At 46.6% G+C, this 19,272-nt stretch overlaps 1 protein-coding gene across 5 annotated transcripts; it reads right to left on the bottom strand.

Annotated features, from left to right (window-relative positions):
• Positions 1–261: 261 nt before the first annotated feature.
• Fip1 (Factor interacting with poly(A) polymerase 1) lies at positions 262–18,918 on the bottom strand. Of its 5 annotated transcripts, none has more exons than XM_077702462.1 (6): positions 18,742–18,918; positions 17,029–17,214; positions 16,103–16,450; positions 15,761–15,817; positions 8,963–9,178; positions 262–2,914 (listed from the first exon to the last, which is right to left on the bottom strand). In XM_077702462.1, exons 1-6 carry the CDS (start codon positions 18,886–18,888, stop codon positions 2,111–2,113), a joined length of 1,758 nt encoding a protein of 585 aa, XP_077558588.1. In that variant the 5' UTR covers positions 18,889–18,918; the 3' UTR covers positions 262–2,110. The 5 variants fall into 5 exon arrangements, with proteins under 5 accessions (XP_077558588.1, XP_077558589.1, XP_077558590.1 ...); XM_077702463.1 differs by having other exon boundaries at positions 8,963–9,154; XM_077702464.1 differs by lacking the exon at positions 15,761–15,817.
• Between the last annotated feature and the right edge of the window lie 354 nt (positions 18,919–19,272).

Raw genomic sequence — 19,272 nt, 5'->3', positions numbered from 1 at the left:
AGCGCGCGGCGACAAGCGTAAATTGTTGTTGTTGTTGTTGAAATTGGTCCATTATACTTCTTTTTCTAGGGATTTCAATGAAATTAGGCCACCGCCATTTTTACCAAAACCATGGTTTGCTGCAGCGTCAATTTTTAGAGGTTTCGCACTTTCAATTTTATCAGTAGGCGTTCACTTACCTTGTTAATACTTGCAGACGATGTATGTGCCTCCATTTATGCCTGTGTTATAGCTGAATAAACACAAGCCACACAAAAGCAATGCAGTCTTCATGGCATTTATTATTAAACATTTCCCAATAGTTGGACTCAAACAAGATGAGCTCAAAATTGCTGACACTTGATGGTTGATGAAAAGTGACATACCAATGTGCTGATTTGTGGTACTACACTAACAGCGCATCCCAAACTGGCCGAAAGACATTACAAGTACATGTGCACATGCGTGCTTGTAGTGCCACAAAATCGGGCTACTGCAGTTTCCCCCAAATTAACACACCCTGATTCTGACATGTACTGCAAGGTTACCATTAACGCTTTAACAGTCCGCCGTTATTTAAGCACGTTCGCAAACATTCATCTTGAATGATACACCAGCACCACTCACATGCACAAACAGTGACCACATGTACAGCATTTCAAAACTTCATTGTGGACAACACTTCAGCATATCGCTACTTAGAAACGGCCTATTTAAAAGTAGCTGTTGAGAAAAAAAAAAAAAAACTATGGCAGCAGCTGCTTGAAATCAGAAAGAAATGCGATATTCATGTTCTGCATTCCTTCACAATCACATTACATCCGTACAGGTGATGTGCAAAGAACTACAGAAAAATGAAATGTGAATGCTGTACAGCAGAAGTACACTGGAAAAAAGTACAGGCTTCACTTATTGAAAGACACACGAATATTTGAAACCATTTGTAGCGTGGTCTTGCAATTATTTCAAATTTGAATTCAAATAGGGAGTATGTCTAGCAAAGCCCTGTAGCGAAATGTGTTTCTGTAACAGTATTCTGCAGACAAAGAATGCGTAACCAACGCACCACGCTGAAACGTAAACGGAGCTCAAAACGGCTGAAACCACGGCTAAGGCCTGGTTGAATGTTGCATTGTGCACAACCAAAATAGTGGGGCTCTTCGATTTACAGTCTCGGACTCACCGCGGACTCCTTGAGAAGCAGTTCGGCATTAGATTTTCCAATGTATGCCTATGACTTCAGGGAATCCTCGGACTACCCGCGGGTTATCCACGGTGAGTCCGAGGCTGTAAATCGAAGAGCCGCAGTGACATAATAATAAGCTTGCCTACACATTCACACCAATGTCCATCTTTCATACCTTTACACACAGAAGAAAAGCGCTCTGGTAGTGCACAACTTTCTTAACCATCCATGCTGTATGCAAGAACTCTCAACTAGGCTTGGACAGTTGCTAATTTTATTAAACCCAAGCTGTTACAGAGGGCTACAACTCTAAACATGACTCTTCATAACATGGGCGCATTCAATGTGATATGAGTTTTCAAACGTGTTCTTTTATTTGAGTTGTGAAAGCCTGACTGGTTTATTAAATTTCAAAGCACATCTGATTTTAATGTCGAAGCAAAGCCTATAAAACAGCAGGTGCTGTATGGATGTGAAGGTGTAAAGAAAGGACATTTCAGTGATATACAACACCACAGAGACATGGCAGACGGAGCTGAACCAGCCAGAGTTGCTACTCCAAGAACAGCTTTTCAAACGACAGGAGCCAAATTCTGCAGGAATTTCTTCCCTTCTCACATTTCAAAGGCTTGCCGAAGCTGACGGCTCCCCAGGATTCCCTTTGCATCGCACACCTTTGACTAGTCTTTGAATAAAAAATGAAGGGAAGAAATGCTTGCAGCCCCTAAAGCACGTTGGAGACACTGTGAAACATGGCCAGTGCTTGGAGCAAAGTCCCGTCAAACTAATAATGGCCTTCGGCTCACACAATTGTGCAGCTCACACAATGCGCTTTATGTATGCACCCACAACTGCACGTGTGCTGGATCCATGCCGCTCTCCAAAGGGTCATTTGAGAGGAGGCACAGCAACGATCCCACCCCGCTTCAGCCCCCTGTACAGTTCTCAGTCAGCCTTGCCCTCTTCTGCAGCCTCGGAGGGGCCCCCCTCAGCTGGCAGGGCTTCAGCTTCCTCAGGTGGGGGCCGTTCTTTCTTGGAGCGTTTGTGCTTGTGCTTGGATGAACGACGCTCTTCTTCCTCTTCGTCATCGCCCCCACGGTGGTGACGGCGGCGTGACGACCGGTGCCGCTCTTCTTTCTCGCTACGGTGCTCCCGGTGCCGTCGCTCGTAGCGCGAGGACTCCTCGTACTCCTCCTCTCCCACGCCTCGGTCTCCGCCACGACGGTCGCGCTCCCGATCCCTGTCGCGCTCCCGTTCTCGCTCACGGTAGTACTCCCGGTAGCGCCTCGACTCCCGCCTCTCCTCGTCGTCATACTCTCTCCGCGAAGAGGGCCGTTCGCGGTCCCGATCGCGCTCCCTCTCCCCCCGGTCCATGCGCTCACTGTGTCGGTCACTGCGGTCTCCGCCGCGGCTCGACCAAGAACCACCGCCGCCTTCATCCCCGTACGACGGGCCGTAACCACCGGCGCCGTTGTAGTAGGAAGAGCGGCCGTCGTCGTAGGACGAGCCACGGTCGCCACCACCTCCACCGCCGGTGGCACTGCTGGGCAGTGGAGGGGGCGGGTGGGTGAACCGGGGTGGAGGGAAGGCACCCGTTTCGTAGCCTGGTGGAGGGACGCCCGGAATCATGCCAGGGATGGGGGGTGGCACACCCAGCCCTTCCAAGCCCATGCCCATGTAGCCCGGAGGGGGCATGTGCGTGGGCGGAAGGCTGATGCCACCCATGGACTGGTCGGCAGAGCCAATCACCTGCGCAGGTGGCCCACAAGAGCGCTCAGCACGGCACACCACAATCGGAAGCCCAAAAGACGGTAAAACTGAGTGGTTTTTAATGGCCTAGCGTTCTTTGCTCATAAGGCACAAACTACTGTCACACACAACAAAAAGAGACAGCACTTGTGACAAGACAACACACAGATGTGCTCAAACAGTGCTGAGGGAGATTGGTGGGACATGGCTGGGTAGAAGAGAAAACAAAATTAGGCACTGCTTTAAGCTGGTCAACTCTGCAACAAAATCAGGTGGATTAAACTGAAAATTAAGCAATGGATCAGATGTATAGAGCAAGTGGCACTTGCCTACTGCCTTCTTTTTTGATAGCTAAAAGCTCCAAACCAAGAGAAAAACAAAATTACAAATTTGGAATATAGTGGTCAAGTACATAGTTGCAGCTATTTTCCCGCCAATAGCAGCTCACGGCCTAACTTGTAACAATGATATAATCCGGGTCATTCCTATGTGGCCTGCCTGTAATCGTTTTTTCTTTACAGCGCTGCGGCTGCCTAAAACTTCATTTCATCAAACAGATCTGCAACCAAATTTAGTCACTTAAGTAGACACGCAACTCTACAAGCTGCCACCAGACCTCCCAGCCTTACTTTAAGGAATCATGTAGTCTTTAATAAAGGATCTGGCAATATTTTTTTTCGTAGTACTATTTGCTGTCCGGCAGGATGGTAGGACACGGATAGTAGGCATGTAGTGTATTTTTTTTTTGTTGCTGAGCAGGTACTTATGGATGTGAACTCTTTCTGTCATCTACACCTACTCTATTTGTTCACAATGACTCAACTGCTGTAGGAGGCTGCCCTCGCAACCTTATACATGGGTCTGGCGTGAACAACACAAGCGCAGGCCCCCTGGAGCACCAGCTTAAAAGTACAGATTAACCCTTGCGCTGGCCAAAACATACAGTGCCACACGCTGTTGCCCCTCCCCAGTTCCTTCTCACGAGCGATGTGTGTGGTGTATAAATAGGAAACAAACCCTGAATGAGACGATAACAATAACAGAGTCACTTATTTGAGTGTACACTCAGCAGTAAATGAAATGCAAACAGAAAAATATTAACAGCGAGACAAAAAGTTTCAAGGTTATTGCTTCATGAAGATAAAATAAGAAGATAAAAAGTTTCAAGGAGATAACAAAGCTGTATCCAGCGTTCGATCCAGACGGAACCCCAAGTGAAGTGTAGAGTTCCGTCCCGACGGAATGTAACTCATGGTGAGAGCAGTCTCTCTCGATTTTTACCCGACTGACCAAGCTACCTCACGCCCGCTTCCCAACATGCAGCAAGAGCATTTTTTTTTATACTGACCCAACCGGCCAGACCTCTTCCGCTTTCTGACAAGCCAGAGTCATTGTTGACTGTTAATCACTATTAATAATTTCAGATGATCGGAAATTATATGGTGATGGCTACGTCGCTGTTGGCTTCAGTGAGCAGTAATGTTGTGGCCGGTTAAGTAAAAGTCAAGAGTGACTGCTCAATCTGCGTGAATTGTAAAGCGGACATGAAGTACAGCAGTTACAAAATGCCAGCCACGGCCACACAAGAAAAAGAAGCGCAGGGCGAATCGAACCCGGGACCGTAATGTCCGTAAGCCGAGGCATAGCTTCCACACCAAATGCCACGACTGCAAATGATGTCTAATCAGCTGGTTTTTCTTTCGTCTGGATGGAACTTTAAACACTTTATGTTGTTTCCATCTGGACGGAACTTTAGCATGCCTTATTGTTTCGTCTGGACAAAACGCTAGACACAGCCATAAAATAATGGAGTAGTTCCCATACATCAACAAAGTGGAATGACAGCAGTTCGACCAAGTGATTTGTGCCACCACTTGAGTGAATGGAACAAAACAACATAAATGAATGGATAAAGTTTACATTTCCTGATACCTGTTTCATTCATCAATGACTGTATCTAAACAGTGTGATATTAAGGTGTAGGCAACTCAAGGAAAAAAACTGAATGTCTTTTTCGCAAGATACCCCTGCCATGGTAGCTCAGAAGCTAAGGTGTTGTGCTGCAGAGCCCAAGGACACAAATTTAATATTAACTACTCCAGCCATTTTTTCTGAGAAGCGAAAATTCCCACATGTCAAGATTTTGGCACATGTTAAAGTTCTCCACATGGACTAAAGGAATCCTTACACCTGCACTACCCTTTTTATACTGAGTGTAGCTTCAGCGCATAAAGTTTGAACTTTTTTGGAGACTGCAGGGTTCCTACCTCTTCCTCTTAGGAGCCCAAGAGCTCCATTAGAACCAGAATCTTTCTTGCCATTTGACAACAGTAGCATATCCTTGTTAAGCACAGAGATGGTAGCAATTTTTGCAAAAAGAAAAGTGCAGAAGGTAAGAACTGCATGCATATATATAAATGCCATAAAACTCGAGAGCTCTTAACAAAAATGCAAAAGTGCCATAAAAAATCACCTTTCCTAAACGTTGTCTCATCCATTGTTTAATTTTTTTTGCAGATTGTTTATTATGTCACAATGACAAAGACAGCAAGCTGCGTTGCAAAGTATTACAGCCAAAAAAAAAAAACATATCAACTGGCAGAAGCAACATCTTAGAAAAACAATGCAGCACATCCTATTCGTGTCACACACAACAGTGTCTAGATAGCAGAGAAACAAAATGTTTGCCACGACACCTCAGCGATGCAAAACGAATTCATGAATGCAATATTTGAAAGAATGTAGAAGCAATGAAAAATCAGCACTTCCGTAATGAGGCAAAAAATTACTGCACACAAAAAAGCAAAATAAAACTTGGTTGAGTCACATAAGCAAGCATTAGCTACACAGTCGAACCCATTTATATCAAACCTGGACATCTCCCATTGTTGCTCATATCAAAGTCTGAAAACCCCCCAAAACATTCTACATAAATGTGAGCAGCATTGTACACCTATGTAGAGATTCCATTTCCCTGTGCCATTTGACAAGTTGGGCAGCGAGCCAAAGCCTCCAAAAAGCATCCTTCTTGAGTACACACTGCTTTGTTGGTAACCCGAAGCTATTAAAATCAAGTACTCGGCAGTCCTGGCAGTCGGGACCATTTTAAAGTAGGGTAGTTAAAGGAGCCATGAAGAGAAAACACAAGTTTGGTTCATTCAAAAGATTGTCTCGTTAGAATCATACTGACACCACTTTTAACGTAAACTTCGCTCAAATAAGCTACATAATTAGGAAAAACGGGAATGGTCATGCGACCCACCAGCTCATTTCCCGCAACAGAACCTGTGATGTCACATGGGCTAAGCTCTCCGATTGGCGGAGGCTGGCAGAAGCAGACGCAAATTAGGTAGAGCTTACAAACTAGACGAACGAGCGATTTGCGCTTAAATTTAGGGCACATTCTTTACAAAGCAATAAGAATGATGGGACAAACAGTGGAAGTTACGAAAGCACATGTAAACATAGAATGCTTTCTGCTGTTCGTACTGCGCACAGCATGCTTTGGTTTAGCTGCACTGCACTACGGGGCTTGGGGTTGTCTCAGACGACACTGGCCGATTGACTCAAGCAACGGTGTCTTACGTAACCCCATTTGTCGAGCGAGCACTGTTTCAGGGAACGAATATTTTCTCCCAGAACAAAAACAAGCCAGGTTTAAATGCGGGTAAAAACAAACCAAACGCTTGCCACGGTATGGTGGCGCCATCTAGGTTACGGAACGTAAAGAAACGCGCGAACAAACCAACACCGCTGTACAGGGTGGAGACAACCTTTGAACGGTCCCGTGCCGCCGCAATTTCCTAGCAACGCGAAACAGACAATATGATTCAAACTTCTTCAGTAAACCGCGTCGCGGCGATAATTTTAGCGCGGTTTTGACACAATGACTTGCTTCGGCGGCGAGCGAGCAACCGAACATGGCGGCGCCAGCGTTACGTGTCTCTACCCTGTACGGCGGATGCGTGAATGAAGGTACTCTAGGCTGCAGAGCGGTCGGTTCCCGTGATGTCACTTGGGACCACGAAAACGCACGATTGAGCGGGAAAATCAAAATTTTAACCTAAATTGTTTAATTTCTCAGTGAATAAAGCACCGTTTGTATCCGGACAAGCGCTGGGGGCACTATAAAACACGAAATCTTTCGAATAAAACCAACTTGCATTTTCTCTTCATGGCTCCTTTAAGTAGAGCCGAAGATTAGTGGGGAGCAAAGCCACAACAGTGATACGTGATCATTCAACTTTGCTTTTGCTTCAGTAAGTTGCTGTTATTAGCAAAGGCCTTCTTCTGACTAGCAGAAGTTTTCTTCCATTTCCGTTACACTTCAGTATTTGGAAAGAATGCTTTCCCCTGAATCTCCTACAGCTGCAATGCAAAAGGCTTAGTCCCTTCCTTCCTTGGTCTACATGAAAAGAATGCTGGTGGAGCTGGTCTGCGGTGCATGTGTAGCCATGTAAAGCTGAGAATTCAGAGTACTCTTTTCGTTCAGCCAAGTTTTCTTCCATCGTTTTTCAACTTCTCCTACAATACTGCCAAATCACCAAGGGCAAGAAGGTGTCTCCATAGAGCTGTGCTAGTAAAATTTTTTACACTCAATAATGACACATAAAACTACTTCCGAACTTGCTCTGAATTTGATATATCCAGGTTCGACTGTATAGCTGCCACATTAGCCAGCAGTGAGCAGCCTTGAACACTGCTACTAAGCAACGGCAATTTTTTATGACCAGATGTGCTGGTATGTTCAAACATCGCCACTGCCATTCAGTCAACTCTAACTTGGTGGCAATTTTTCTCGACTTTATTGCAGGTGATGAATGTTAAAGCCAATAGCCAATCCGACAGCCACAACGAAAACACAACATAAGCCGTGGAAACAAAAAACTTACAACGCAAGCCAAAGGTATGAACTGTCTCAAGACATTGCAAAGACGCTGTTGCCTAGAGGCTTTCATAATCACCAGACTTTATTCTCGAAATGATACAGGTCATTACATTACATTACAATACAGAAATAACCAAGCCAGGTTAGGAAAGCAGAGAAAGCAGGCATCAAAATACTGAATTTTGAGCCATGCCCTTCAATGTTTGTTCCTAGGCTAACAGCAGACATTTAAAACAAATGCCGACCAACAAATTGGCATTTTATCTAGACAGCAAAACAACTAAATCTGGTCCTCATTCTAATGGTGAATTTCAACAAGAGTGGTGATACAATTTAGCAAAGCAACTATACTGAACATTGCTTTGCGACGACCGATTACTGCAACAGAAGTTGTGCTGAAAGAAGAATAGGATAGCAGAGCAGACAAGAACATAACAAAGAGGAGGCCTAGAATGAGCACACCAGCATGGCCCCACAAAATATTGTGGGTGCTTGACTATGCTTGCTGCTCCCCAGAGGAAACTGCCAAACAAACCTCCAGAACTACACAATTTGAACGAATTTAAACTAGAAGCTTGAGGGCAGCCTTAGCTTTGCACTTTTCTTTGCCGGCATGATGCCAAAGAAGACTCAATTATCAAAGACCCTGAAAACTGCTCTACTTGAGGCCACCTCTGAAGGCTTTTTTTAATGTAGGAGAAGAGGCTAAATGTTCCCCAAAAGGAATAGACAAATAGCAGTGTGTTAACTAAACAAGGTTAATCTCCAAGCTTAGCGATTTCCTACTTAACTTCTGTCTCTTCCCTACACACTCTACTCATATCCTCTACCACAGTTTGTGTACTCCACCCATGACAGCAATGCAGAAAACTCGCCACACATGGCTTTGGCCTTTAGATCACGAGGTGGTCGCCCAATGCCCCTTTGGAAACAGCTACCACCAGCAGGTCCCACTTTGTGGCTCCGCTCCACAAGATCTCTCTATGCCCTTTGCTGCTGCACGCTCTCCGTTATCCCTCCCCTCAGATGGCCTCTCACCAGTGATGGAAGCACGGACAGCTGACATTGATAGCGTCTGAGGTTAGCACTGACACAAGACAGACCGTGACGGGGAAGCGGGAAGAGAGAGAGGGGGGAAGTGGAGGAGGGGGGGTGCGCACCTGAATGACCCCTTCCTTGGCGGCGCCCGGCCGCCGGCTGGGCAGGGACGGGGCGCCGCCGCCAATGACATCGATGCTGCCCGACATCTTGCGTCCCGGCGGAGGTCCGGCCTTCTTGGAGCCCAGCGGGGGGGCCACGGCTGCCATGCCCCCCGTGTACTTGCTGTTCTCGTTCACCGGGGGGATGGGCACCTGCGGGGGTAGGAGCAGCCCCCCCTGCCACAAGGCCCCCGCTCGGGCCACTGGCACAACACGGCACGCCTCCTCCTCAAAGGAGACTCGCATCACCCACAACGACGAGAAAAAAAAACAGCTCCAGCGCCGAGATGAACTTGCAATTCCAAACAAACTTGAAAGGTAAACACTCCGGCATTTCAGTAACTCCATTTGATAATTACAGCACGAATCAATTACAAGGACAATTTAGGTTCCCTCACGACTCTTCAGGTGGGTTTGACAATCAAGCTGTCAGTGTTAAGCACCTAATTACATTACATCTCAGTTGTGCCAGTTGTCAGGCTAAGCTTGCATGAAAATATGAAGGGACAATGTTTTCCAAATTCCTCCCTTTTAGAATGTGATAACAAAGGATTGGAAAGATTCTTTTTAACTAATGCAACGCAAGTTGGAACAGTGATACATATGCAGAAAAAATTTTGCAACACTGCAAGACTGACCGGTCTTCAAATTCTGTTTTGACAGAACGGACAAGTTACCAGCAATAGTTTGCACATAGTGAATGCTGACAGCTAGCTACAACAAATGTGTACTCAACTAGCATGATTTGTACTGTGGGGATCCTGGCGTCTGAGCCTTTGTGCAAGTGCTCGTTCGGTCCCGTTGGCGTGGCACTTTTCCCCCCTATCTCCCCGAAGGGCCAGCTCACCCCTGCGCTACTGTGTTGGGCCGAGCCAAAGCTTCAAACTCCTGACAAAGTGAAGGTGCCGGCGGCCGTTGCGCGATAAAACTTTGTCAGCTTGATGGCCGCTCCGCCCTGGTTCTTGGTTAGCCTCACCTCATTGGTGTGTTTGAACGGCGCCCGAATTCCCCCTCGCCGGGATGCAGGACACCTGAGGTGCGCAACATTTTCCTTCACCACCCGGCCGCAGCTCTTTTGCGCCGGTTCTAAGCCCGCAATCCCTTCCGGCTGCCGGCCCGTGCCTTAGGTTGATCCTTAGTCCCTTCGCTCACATATGGGCCGTACCTGACACTCGACGATCGCGCTGTGCGGTACGTGCCTGGGAACGGACGGACAGTGTCTTTCTCTTGCGAGTCCATTGGCTAGCGCCCTAGATTTTGCCCTTACTGCTGAGCCCACTGGTTCAGCGCGCTGATGACGCGCACACTTGCAAGTGGTGCCAGATTGCCCATCCTCCCTTTCCACCTACGGGGATGTATGAAATGTAGCCGAATGGGTTGGTGCCAATGAACGCCTTTTTCTCCGTACATTGGGCATATTACTTTGTCACCACTACTCCACCTGCCCAACAGAGGCGGTGTTGAGTTGGTGCGGCGGCGTTTCAGTCACATGAGTGTGCTCAAATAGCTCAAACCCACGGTGGTTCCTCGCAGTGTGCATGCCTTATGCAATGATAAGGTTGTGCATATTGTGAGGTAGAGACCACAGTACACGAAATGGCACTTGTACCTTACTTCACTCCGGAAAGAGCAGGCAGAGTCATACTGATATATCCTTAAGGGATTCGTGGACAAAAAATACTGGAGCAAAGCTACTGCTCTACAAGACTGCTACAAACTGCACCAGCCGAAAACTTGTCACTTTACTGCCTTGAGGAACATGGTGAGAGACAGGCTACATTTTGGGCCACGCAAATCATTGATTGCCAGCAGTGACAGACAGGCCAAACAAGAGAAAGAACGCGGAACTTCAGTCAACAGGTGAGCTCCTTCACACTATTAATAGTGTCAGTAGCAAATGAAGACTTAAGATGCGCATGGTGTTTAAATTTACAGGAAATGACAGCATTTGCTCCAATAAAAGCCCATCACACCAAAGCCATTTGAAAAACTTCATCACTGACTACACAAGAAGCAAAATTCAGAGACCTAGCATGTAAAAACAATAATTAAACAGGCCCATGTGACCACATCACCATGAAAAGCCCATTATTTTGACATTGCGCTCTCAAAAGTCGCGCTAACTGTTTGTTCAAGAACAAGGTAAAGCGACACGTCCCACGAACTTGACCACACACACTTCTACCGGTTTCAAGCAACACTGACTGCCAATCATGAAAAGTCAAGGCTGTAGGAATTGAGGAAACCTAATTCAGTGCATGTGGTCAGGAAGATGACCGGCTCAGATGAGCAGTCCAGTACACAATGTAGCAGCACAGAGTGCCACAAGCTGGGGTGGAAGCAGACTTGAGCCTTTTGGAGCAGCTCAGGGAGCTGGAATAATGCTGTTTTAGAGCAGTTTTGGAGCACCAAAAGGTGAATTTTGGAGCAGTGCAAGTCTGTTTGGGAGCAGACTTCTGAGTCAAACATCATTCATTTGCCATTTTTCCTTTCTGGTAAACAAACAAACAAACAAAAAGAAAAAAAAAAAGCTAAGAGGAAACTAAATTAAGAAGAAAGGAAACTAAGAAAAAACACGAGTGGCACAAATAGTGCAGCACTTCCACGCCTGCACAAGTCACTACAGCGCCTTTCTCTGTTTCTCTTCTGCAACGAAGTTCAAAAAAGCTCCCTCAGATGGCACCACTGCAGAATTCCTGCACGAGCACGAAAGCCTAGACCCATGGCGATCGCACTGCAAAAACACTGTCAACCAGCATTGGGGAATGCATCTCAGGTACAGCTAGACTAAGTCCCGTGCTTTTCTTGCCTCCCGTTATGACTTTGGCGATGGTCATCCCCTCGAGCGTCGTGCTCGACGTGTCTTTTGGGCGTTCCCATATAAAGGGCTGCATTTTGGCAGTAGTGTTACTGTGTTCTCTTATCGATGAACTTCGCTGCACTGCCGTAGGCACAGTGGCCATGTGGTTAACAAACAGGAGCTAGCAAGATGTCCGGTGCTTGACAGGGAGGCAGATCAGATCCCCATACGAACCCTTGCCACGAGGCTACAGCACGACGTGAAACAAGCTTATCAGGTCCTACAGCATTGGATGGCCCTTAAATTTCACATGCCTTCAACTTCGAGGAGAAAAAAAAGGGAGGAAAAAAAAAAAACAAAACAAAAAAAAAACACACCACCTGCAGGATTGTGAATGGTGACCGGCAGTGTGTTAACCTCTGCTCCACTCATATGCTACACAAAACGCAGCTCTCGAGGTACACTTAATTCTGCTTGTGCGCTCTGAATGCCAACACATTGTGGCTTCCCCTAGAGAAACTTCACTGCCATATCGTGCGTGTCTCATGCTGGTTTCACGAAGCTATCATAATACGTACATAGTTTCCCAATACGAAGTTTCAAGTGATCTTTGGGCTGGTACATGCCCACCCAAGGGGATTGGCCAATGACAACAACAGCTTTCACGGAACACTTCAGTCTGCATATGCGCTTCGAATGCAAAAGCAATATGGCTTCCCCGGGCAACAATTTACTACTACATTGCCTGTGTGCCATGCTGGTTCCATGAAGCTACCCTAACACAGATCCACATAGATTCCCTAATGGTCTTCGGACCGGCCTCGTAACCACTCAAGGGGGACAGGAATCAAATGCAGGGGTGCATAGTAACAGATGAGTGACTTAGCCACTACTCTATCCAGATATAACATGGAACACCGCTTTCAACGTACACCCAAGTATGCTAACGTGCTCTGAGCGCACATACCCACTCAAGAGGACCAACAATGACAGCTGCCTTGAATAGCTTACGGCCAACTCACCAATGCCCATCTGGCTGTGATGACAAGATACCTGCCCACAATCCCCACATACTCACTGGGAATAACTAGTGAATATCACAGTCGCCGTCAGACCCAGAACGATTTCCCTTGCAACAAACCTTTCACATTCAAATCACGTAAGCAGACTTAAGTGACCCAGTAAATTTTTCAGTGTGCACCAACATCCCAGCTACTAATCAATGTAGACAATCCTGGGGACCCATTTAACATTTCTACTTGCAGCCATCAGAGTTCTTATCCAGATACAACTAGTTACCACAAGCTATCCACGAGATTCATAAACAAAAGAAGCCTGCTTTAAGCCTTGCTGATACTGAAACGTGCTTGAAAGCTACACTGGAAAACTGTGATCGGCAACTACCACAGAGCGCAACAGTGAGCGACCACTCAAAGCCCAAGATGGTGTGCACATTACCAGGAGACACAGGGGCCATGGTTGGAGCAAAGCCCACACAACCAGAGATACAGCCCTCCAGTGGCACTTCACTCCCTGCTGAGTGATGCCGCCTTTGCAGACCAGTGCTGTTTCTATCAAGTGGAGTTCACTCAGCTTACATAGAAAGCTGTTGCCCAGAACTTGGCATAGGATTGCAGGGAATGGTTGCTTCGTGTTCAGCGCTGCGAGCATTACGCATATCAACAAGCATGAAACACCGTGAAAACTGCACACTTTCCAGGTTCATAGGCAAGCAAGCCAGTCAACACATTCACAGTCAGCACAGCAGTCAAAGTAGCAGCATTATCAATAGCCAAAACCATGCTTCATGCAGCCACTCAAGCACACACCTTGCAGTACAGGAGAATATAACCCTGCTCATCACACATGCTGTTAGAACACTCATCCCTTCTTGTCAGAGTACACATCCTTACTGCCTAAGCAAGTGTCAAAGGGGGAAAAAAAACTTTAAAGGAGTACTGACACAAAATTTTTGTTACATTCTTTTCCGCTGCTATAGTTGCCTAACAGCCCAATAATCATAGAATGGCACATTAGACGGTCGACAGCAGTGTAAACAATTATTTACAGCCTCGTTTATTCATGTCAGTTTCGATTTAAACAAAGCGAACACTAAGGAGGCCACCATGACAGTACGGCACTCTTTATGTCACTGTGTCAATGTTCTCGTCGCACCATGGCCGGTCTGGATGCGCTCGCTTGCTGAGTGCGCGCGTCCAGACCAGCCGCGGTCGCACGCACTCAGGCAGCATGATGTCAGTTTCAAAATTGTGATGTGATACACAAGGCGGAGCAGTGCACGCCAATAGTAGCCAGCGCCTTGGCTAGTCACGGGAACCTTGACGTCCGCAGCTTGGGGTGAAGCGCATAGTGAGGCACTCAACATGTCACGCTGGTGCCGGTGTCGAAAGAGTATCTGTTCCGCGCTTTCTCGTGCAAGCAAAGATGAAAATTAATTTAAAATGTGTTACATTGAATGGTTCCCGTTGAAACTTCCTGGGAAATATCTCCATATTCAAAGGCAGCTTTTTACATAGTTATCTCAGCTTTGAAATTTCATGTCAGCACTCCTTTAAAACAGCAATAGTAGATTAAAAGCTACATTGATTAAAAATGCTGTTACTGTAAATGGCAGAGCTTTTTCATTCTGATCATATTATGCAATCTAAGATTTATTAGGAGAACCACAAGGATGTCCTATCCTTCTTATCGACATAAGGTTCAGTAAACCATGGGATCACTCAATCAGAGGCAGGTACTCTGTACAAGAAATTTAGCAAATTGTTTTACATGAATGTGCCGTGCCTGTAATCTTTTATAATACAGTATTGCAGCCATGCGCATTAAAAACATTACTACACTGTATGTAACACTTATACTGTTGTTACTGGATAGCAGCCAATTGACAAGCAGCAGTAAATGCGAATACACCAGCCACAATTTCCACAACTAAAGAAAACACAGTACAGATACAAGCTCATTTGAATGCAACAAAAAATTTCTTTCGTACAATAAATATGCATAAAAACAAATGCAAAGGTGCTACAAAATGACAGCCTTTCTTCCATTGATATGGGGCTGACCGTAAAACAAATTAATAGAGGGTATTGGTTTGACCGAGTCAGTATATGTTAGAACAACCTCGACAAAACTGACAGAGAAATGAGAATGGCAAATACACCTCGTGCCAATCCGTGAATTATGTAGGTTCAGCTTAAAGGCCTCTGCAATCCTTAAGAAAAGTTAGTTCTGAGAGACCAACCTCCACAGATTCATGTAGGGCACAAGATGCAAAGACAGCATAAGTGTGAGAGGGAGGTGCATATGACAGAAGGGACAACACACACACACAACAGGCCACATCCACGCACACACAGTGCATGCAAGCTACTTGGGGTTGGCACAAAGGTAGGACAAACAAGCCATCAAAAAGCAAACGCAGGCCGCGAAAGAGCAAAGCACTGGGCAACAGATTCACAAATGATAGCTATCCTCACACACGACTTTCCCGATAAGTTTCGCAACACGGTTTTCCCATAAACTTCCGCTTAATTAAAGCATGCAGTTATTTCCAGACTTTAAATGTACCCACAGCCGAGTCTCGTTACTTTGACCGCAATCAATTTCATAAATATAAAAGTTCCATTAGGACATAAAGCTATGTAAGAAAACCTTAATTATTCATATTTTGGCCGAATTCTAACAGTCCCACCAAGGTCGAGTTAACGAGAGTCGACTAGCAGCTTCATAAAGGTGCCTGAGGAAGCGATACCTTTTACAGGCACTCATTTATCTTTTACTCAGACCTCCGGTTCACTGTCCACTCACTCCCACTCTCCCTCCATAATTCTTCCATGCTTCTTTTTTCCTGCTGACCTAGCTCACATGCCACAAATGGCCCTGTAGAAGCTACGACTGCCAGCGAGCTCGGTTTCCCATCCACTTAATGCATTACAAACCTCGTCGGGTCCTCCGGAACAATCTCTGCTTGTTAACCAGCTCCCCGTTGGAGCACACTGCGTCAACGAAAGGAGATGACGGAGAGAGAAAACACGCCTCTTAATGTTCTCCTTCCCCTCCACCTTCACTGCATGTAAACGGCGTTAAACACTGGGGAATTCGTATGGCAGCACAGAGGCAGGTCCAAGGGTGGACAATCGAAGCAATCGCCTCTGTTTCTAAACACCTTCGAAACCTCCTCCCCCAAGAGGTCACCCTGGACCTGCCGCTGAGGCAACCACTCTTTGAACAACGACAACGATACAAGCACTGATGGGAAGATGAAGGAGGGAATTGTTCACCTTGATGGGAACATTGTTGTCTGAGCGAAGCTTGCGCTGCCGGTCGCAGTAGATCTTCCAGGAGTCCTCGTTGAAGCCGTAGTTGAAGTAGTCGGTGATGTCTGCCCCCGGCTTGCGCCACGGCTTGTCCTCCAGAGATTCAATGTTGAACTCGTATATGGAGACCCCATTGATGAGTGCCACTTCATCCACATCGAGGCCCTTGGTCTTGCCACCCACCCCTGGAACGCCGGAGCCGGGCCCGAGATTGCTCGCAAACGGTGGGCCTCGCTTGATGTTCAAGTTCACCGTCTGGGTTGGGCCTGGGTACGCTCCGTACGGCGAGGCCTTGATGTCGCGGATGGTCACCTGTGCGTGGCACACACCTGGGCTAAAGCACCTCTCTTTCCAGAAAGTGCAGCTTAACTGGAGTGGACTTCATACTTACACGTGGCCAAAAAGAAAACATTTTCCCCTTTTCATTTTCACAGTCCTAATACTAAACCTTAGTGTCAATGAGACTTCACCACATATAATTGACATCTTTCATCTTGCAAATTAAAGCTCCAGAAAGCCTTAAATAAGGTGCCAGGGTAGCAAGGGATGGTGCCTGTCTTAATTTCCTAAACATATCACTGATTGCCCTTCAACATCATTGGTTTTTTTGTATGCCTCCATGCAGGGGACCAAACTGTCCCCATCAGTGAGCCCTGCTACTGCACACGCAGTTTGGAACAAAATAACTGCTTGCCCTCACATAACTACGCTTGTGAGTGGGGCTTTTCAAGTACCTGCCGAGTGCAAATATGAACAAAGCCACATTTAGCCTCGTCAGTACAAGACAAGGAGCTCTAGGACTAAACAAAGCCACCGCAACTTTTTTAACGGTTGCTTCGTGGTGCAAGCCTGGGTGGCTCTCAAAAGTTCAGATTATCGAGGTACCAGACCTGGACATCATCATCGTCGTCGTCATCATCATCCTCATCTTCGTCCAGTCCATCGGCAGCGTCGCCATTCTTGTCAGCTTCAGAACCCTTGGCTTCACCTTCAATTTCCACGGGGTCCGTTGGCGGGCCTTCTGATTGCTGGCCCTGCTCATCCTCACAGCTCAGTTCTCCGGCCTCTCTGTCATCCTGGATGAGTGAGGGAAGAAAACCTGGTAGTCAGTGTCTTACTAGCCTGAGCTGCATTGATCAAAAGTAGCCCCATGTTCCCACTAGCCGAACCAAAACATGGCATTACTCTGCCAAGCATTTCAGAGATATCAAGTAAAAAATATGGCATGGGCGAGATTGGGTGCGAAAAACTAAAAAAAAAAAAAAAAAAAAAAGTGGCGCACCGCCAACAAAAACTGCAGAGATATCAAGAAAAAATGCAAGATGGGCGAACTTTCGGGTGAAGTGGAGAGGACAAATTGGTGACCACATCAACACATGAACAGATGGTTCGCGTTTTATTGTTCACTGATTGGCGTTAAAGCCATCGATTTTAGGGGGGGGGGGGGGGGGGGCGAACTTTGGGGTCTTTTAGCAAATTGAATATTTCACTCCTAAAGGGGGCTGGGCATTGTTTCGGGGGAGGACATTTTCTTGGAGCCGGTAACTGTTTTACATCTTCACAGTTGACAAAACGCACAATGTCAGTTAATCCCTGCCCACAGCAGCTATTTAGAATGCAGGGCTGTTCAGAAATGGAACTATTTTCTTCCTTCATTTTGCATATCGGAAATCCGTGCACACAAAAACATCCGCAGATCATGGCACAACTGTGTTAGTTTGCACACCAGTGGCACAGATGCACCCATGTGTTGCAAAATTGTGCAAATTGTACATTTCACAGCATGCTGCTGTGACCTATGTGATACCTGCACATGAGTGCAAGCCCAACAGTACTTTTGTTCCTTTATATGCAACCTGGGATGGTGCACTGCATAGGAGCATTGCAATAATGTTGTATCTATTATTTGCAACCCACCAAAAAGTGTTGCGTATCACGACAAGCCTCAGAGATAAATCCGGCGCTTAACTGGGGTCAAAATGTTTGCATTAACAACACTAGCAGCAATATCTTTGTTTTGTCACCCATGCTTTCCTCTCGCTGTTCCAGTACACGGCTGTCCAACTTGAAAATGAAGCGCCTAGGACAGCTGCGCCGACTTACGGACATTGCCATTCACTTTTACGAAGGAAAATTTATCAAAACAGGCGGAAAAAACATCATCGGCTATCTTTACAACTGTCTGATGCCCACAGCGATCCAAACAATCACTGAACGACGCGACTTGTCAAGGACGGTGCCATGCAAAAGCAACATTTGGTTCCAATTAGTAAATTAACGTTTCCCACAACTTATCCTTCGTGATACTGACGTATCGATCACACGTCTGATGTCAAAGCTTTACTAATGTCTTGGGAGACAGAAGGCGGGACTAGGGGATTACGGGATGAACGCACTGTGCAGGGGCACGAGCAATATGAGAAATCAAACTACAGCCAGTTGGACCTTGAGGAACAGGCGGTACTAGATCTCATGGAGCCTGCGGCAGGCAGCCTGTCACGGCGTACTTTTGGCGCCGCTTCGATAAACACAGGGCCTAGTGTTAACCGAACCATGCACGGCCGTGGCGCACAAGTTGGCTGCCAGAACCTAAGATGGCGTACCTGTTGCGCTTCATCTTTATTTTGCAAAAGTGCCGAATCATCCGCCTTTGACTTCGAATCACTGGCCCCTTCATCCGATGCACCAGCGTCAGTTTTATCATTTTCTCCGTAGAGCCAAGCGTCATCGTCTTCCGCGGCAGCAGCCATTTTGTTCACGCGTGTATTATTGGCCCAAGGATTGGCATCGACTGGCTCGAAGCAGCTCGGCTCAAAGCTCAAAGATGCCGCCAGATACGTTACAGACAGGATTTTTCTACCACTGCGTGGTTTTTCATTGATAACGCATGCACTTTTGTTTTCACGGTGCTAGCATTACTCGTTTATTTCTTTCTTCTGTTATATCGGAGTTGTCAGAGCAACGTGACTGTATCGACTGTATCAACCGTATCGATACGTCCAAGAACTTCTAAAGGCGCTGCCTTTGCTTTGACGATCGGTGCGGCGAAAAGCATCAGGGGCGGTATTCTCGAGTTTTGTCCCTTTTGCGTCCCTTTCAGAAGTGTCCCTTTTGGCGAGTCATGATTGGCTAAA

The sequence above is a fragment of the Haemaphysalis longicornis genome, unplaced genomic scaffold, assembly GCF_048455015.1.
Source record: "Haemaphysalis longicornis isolate Haplotype H1 unplaced genomic scaffold, Haemaphysalis longicornis Haplotype H1 scaffold_3, whole genome shotgun sequence".
In the NCBI taxonomy this organism is placed as follows: Eukaryota; Metazoa; Arthropoda; class Arachnida; order Ixodida; family Ixodidae; genus Haemaphysalis; species Haemaphysalis longicornis.
Note: the sequence above shows the minus strand (reverse complement) of the source record. Positions and strands in the feature narration are given on the sequence as shown.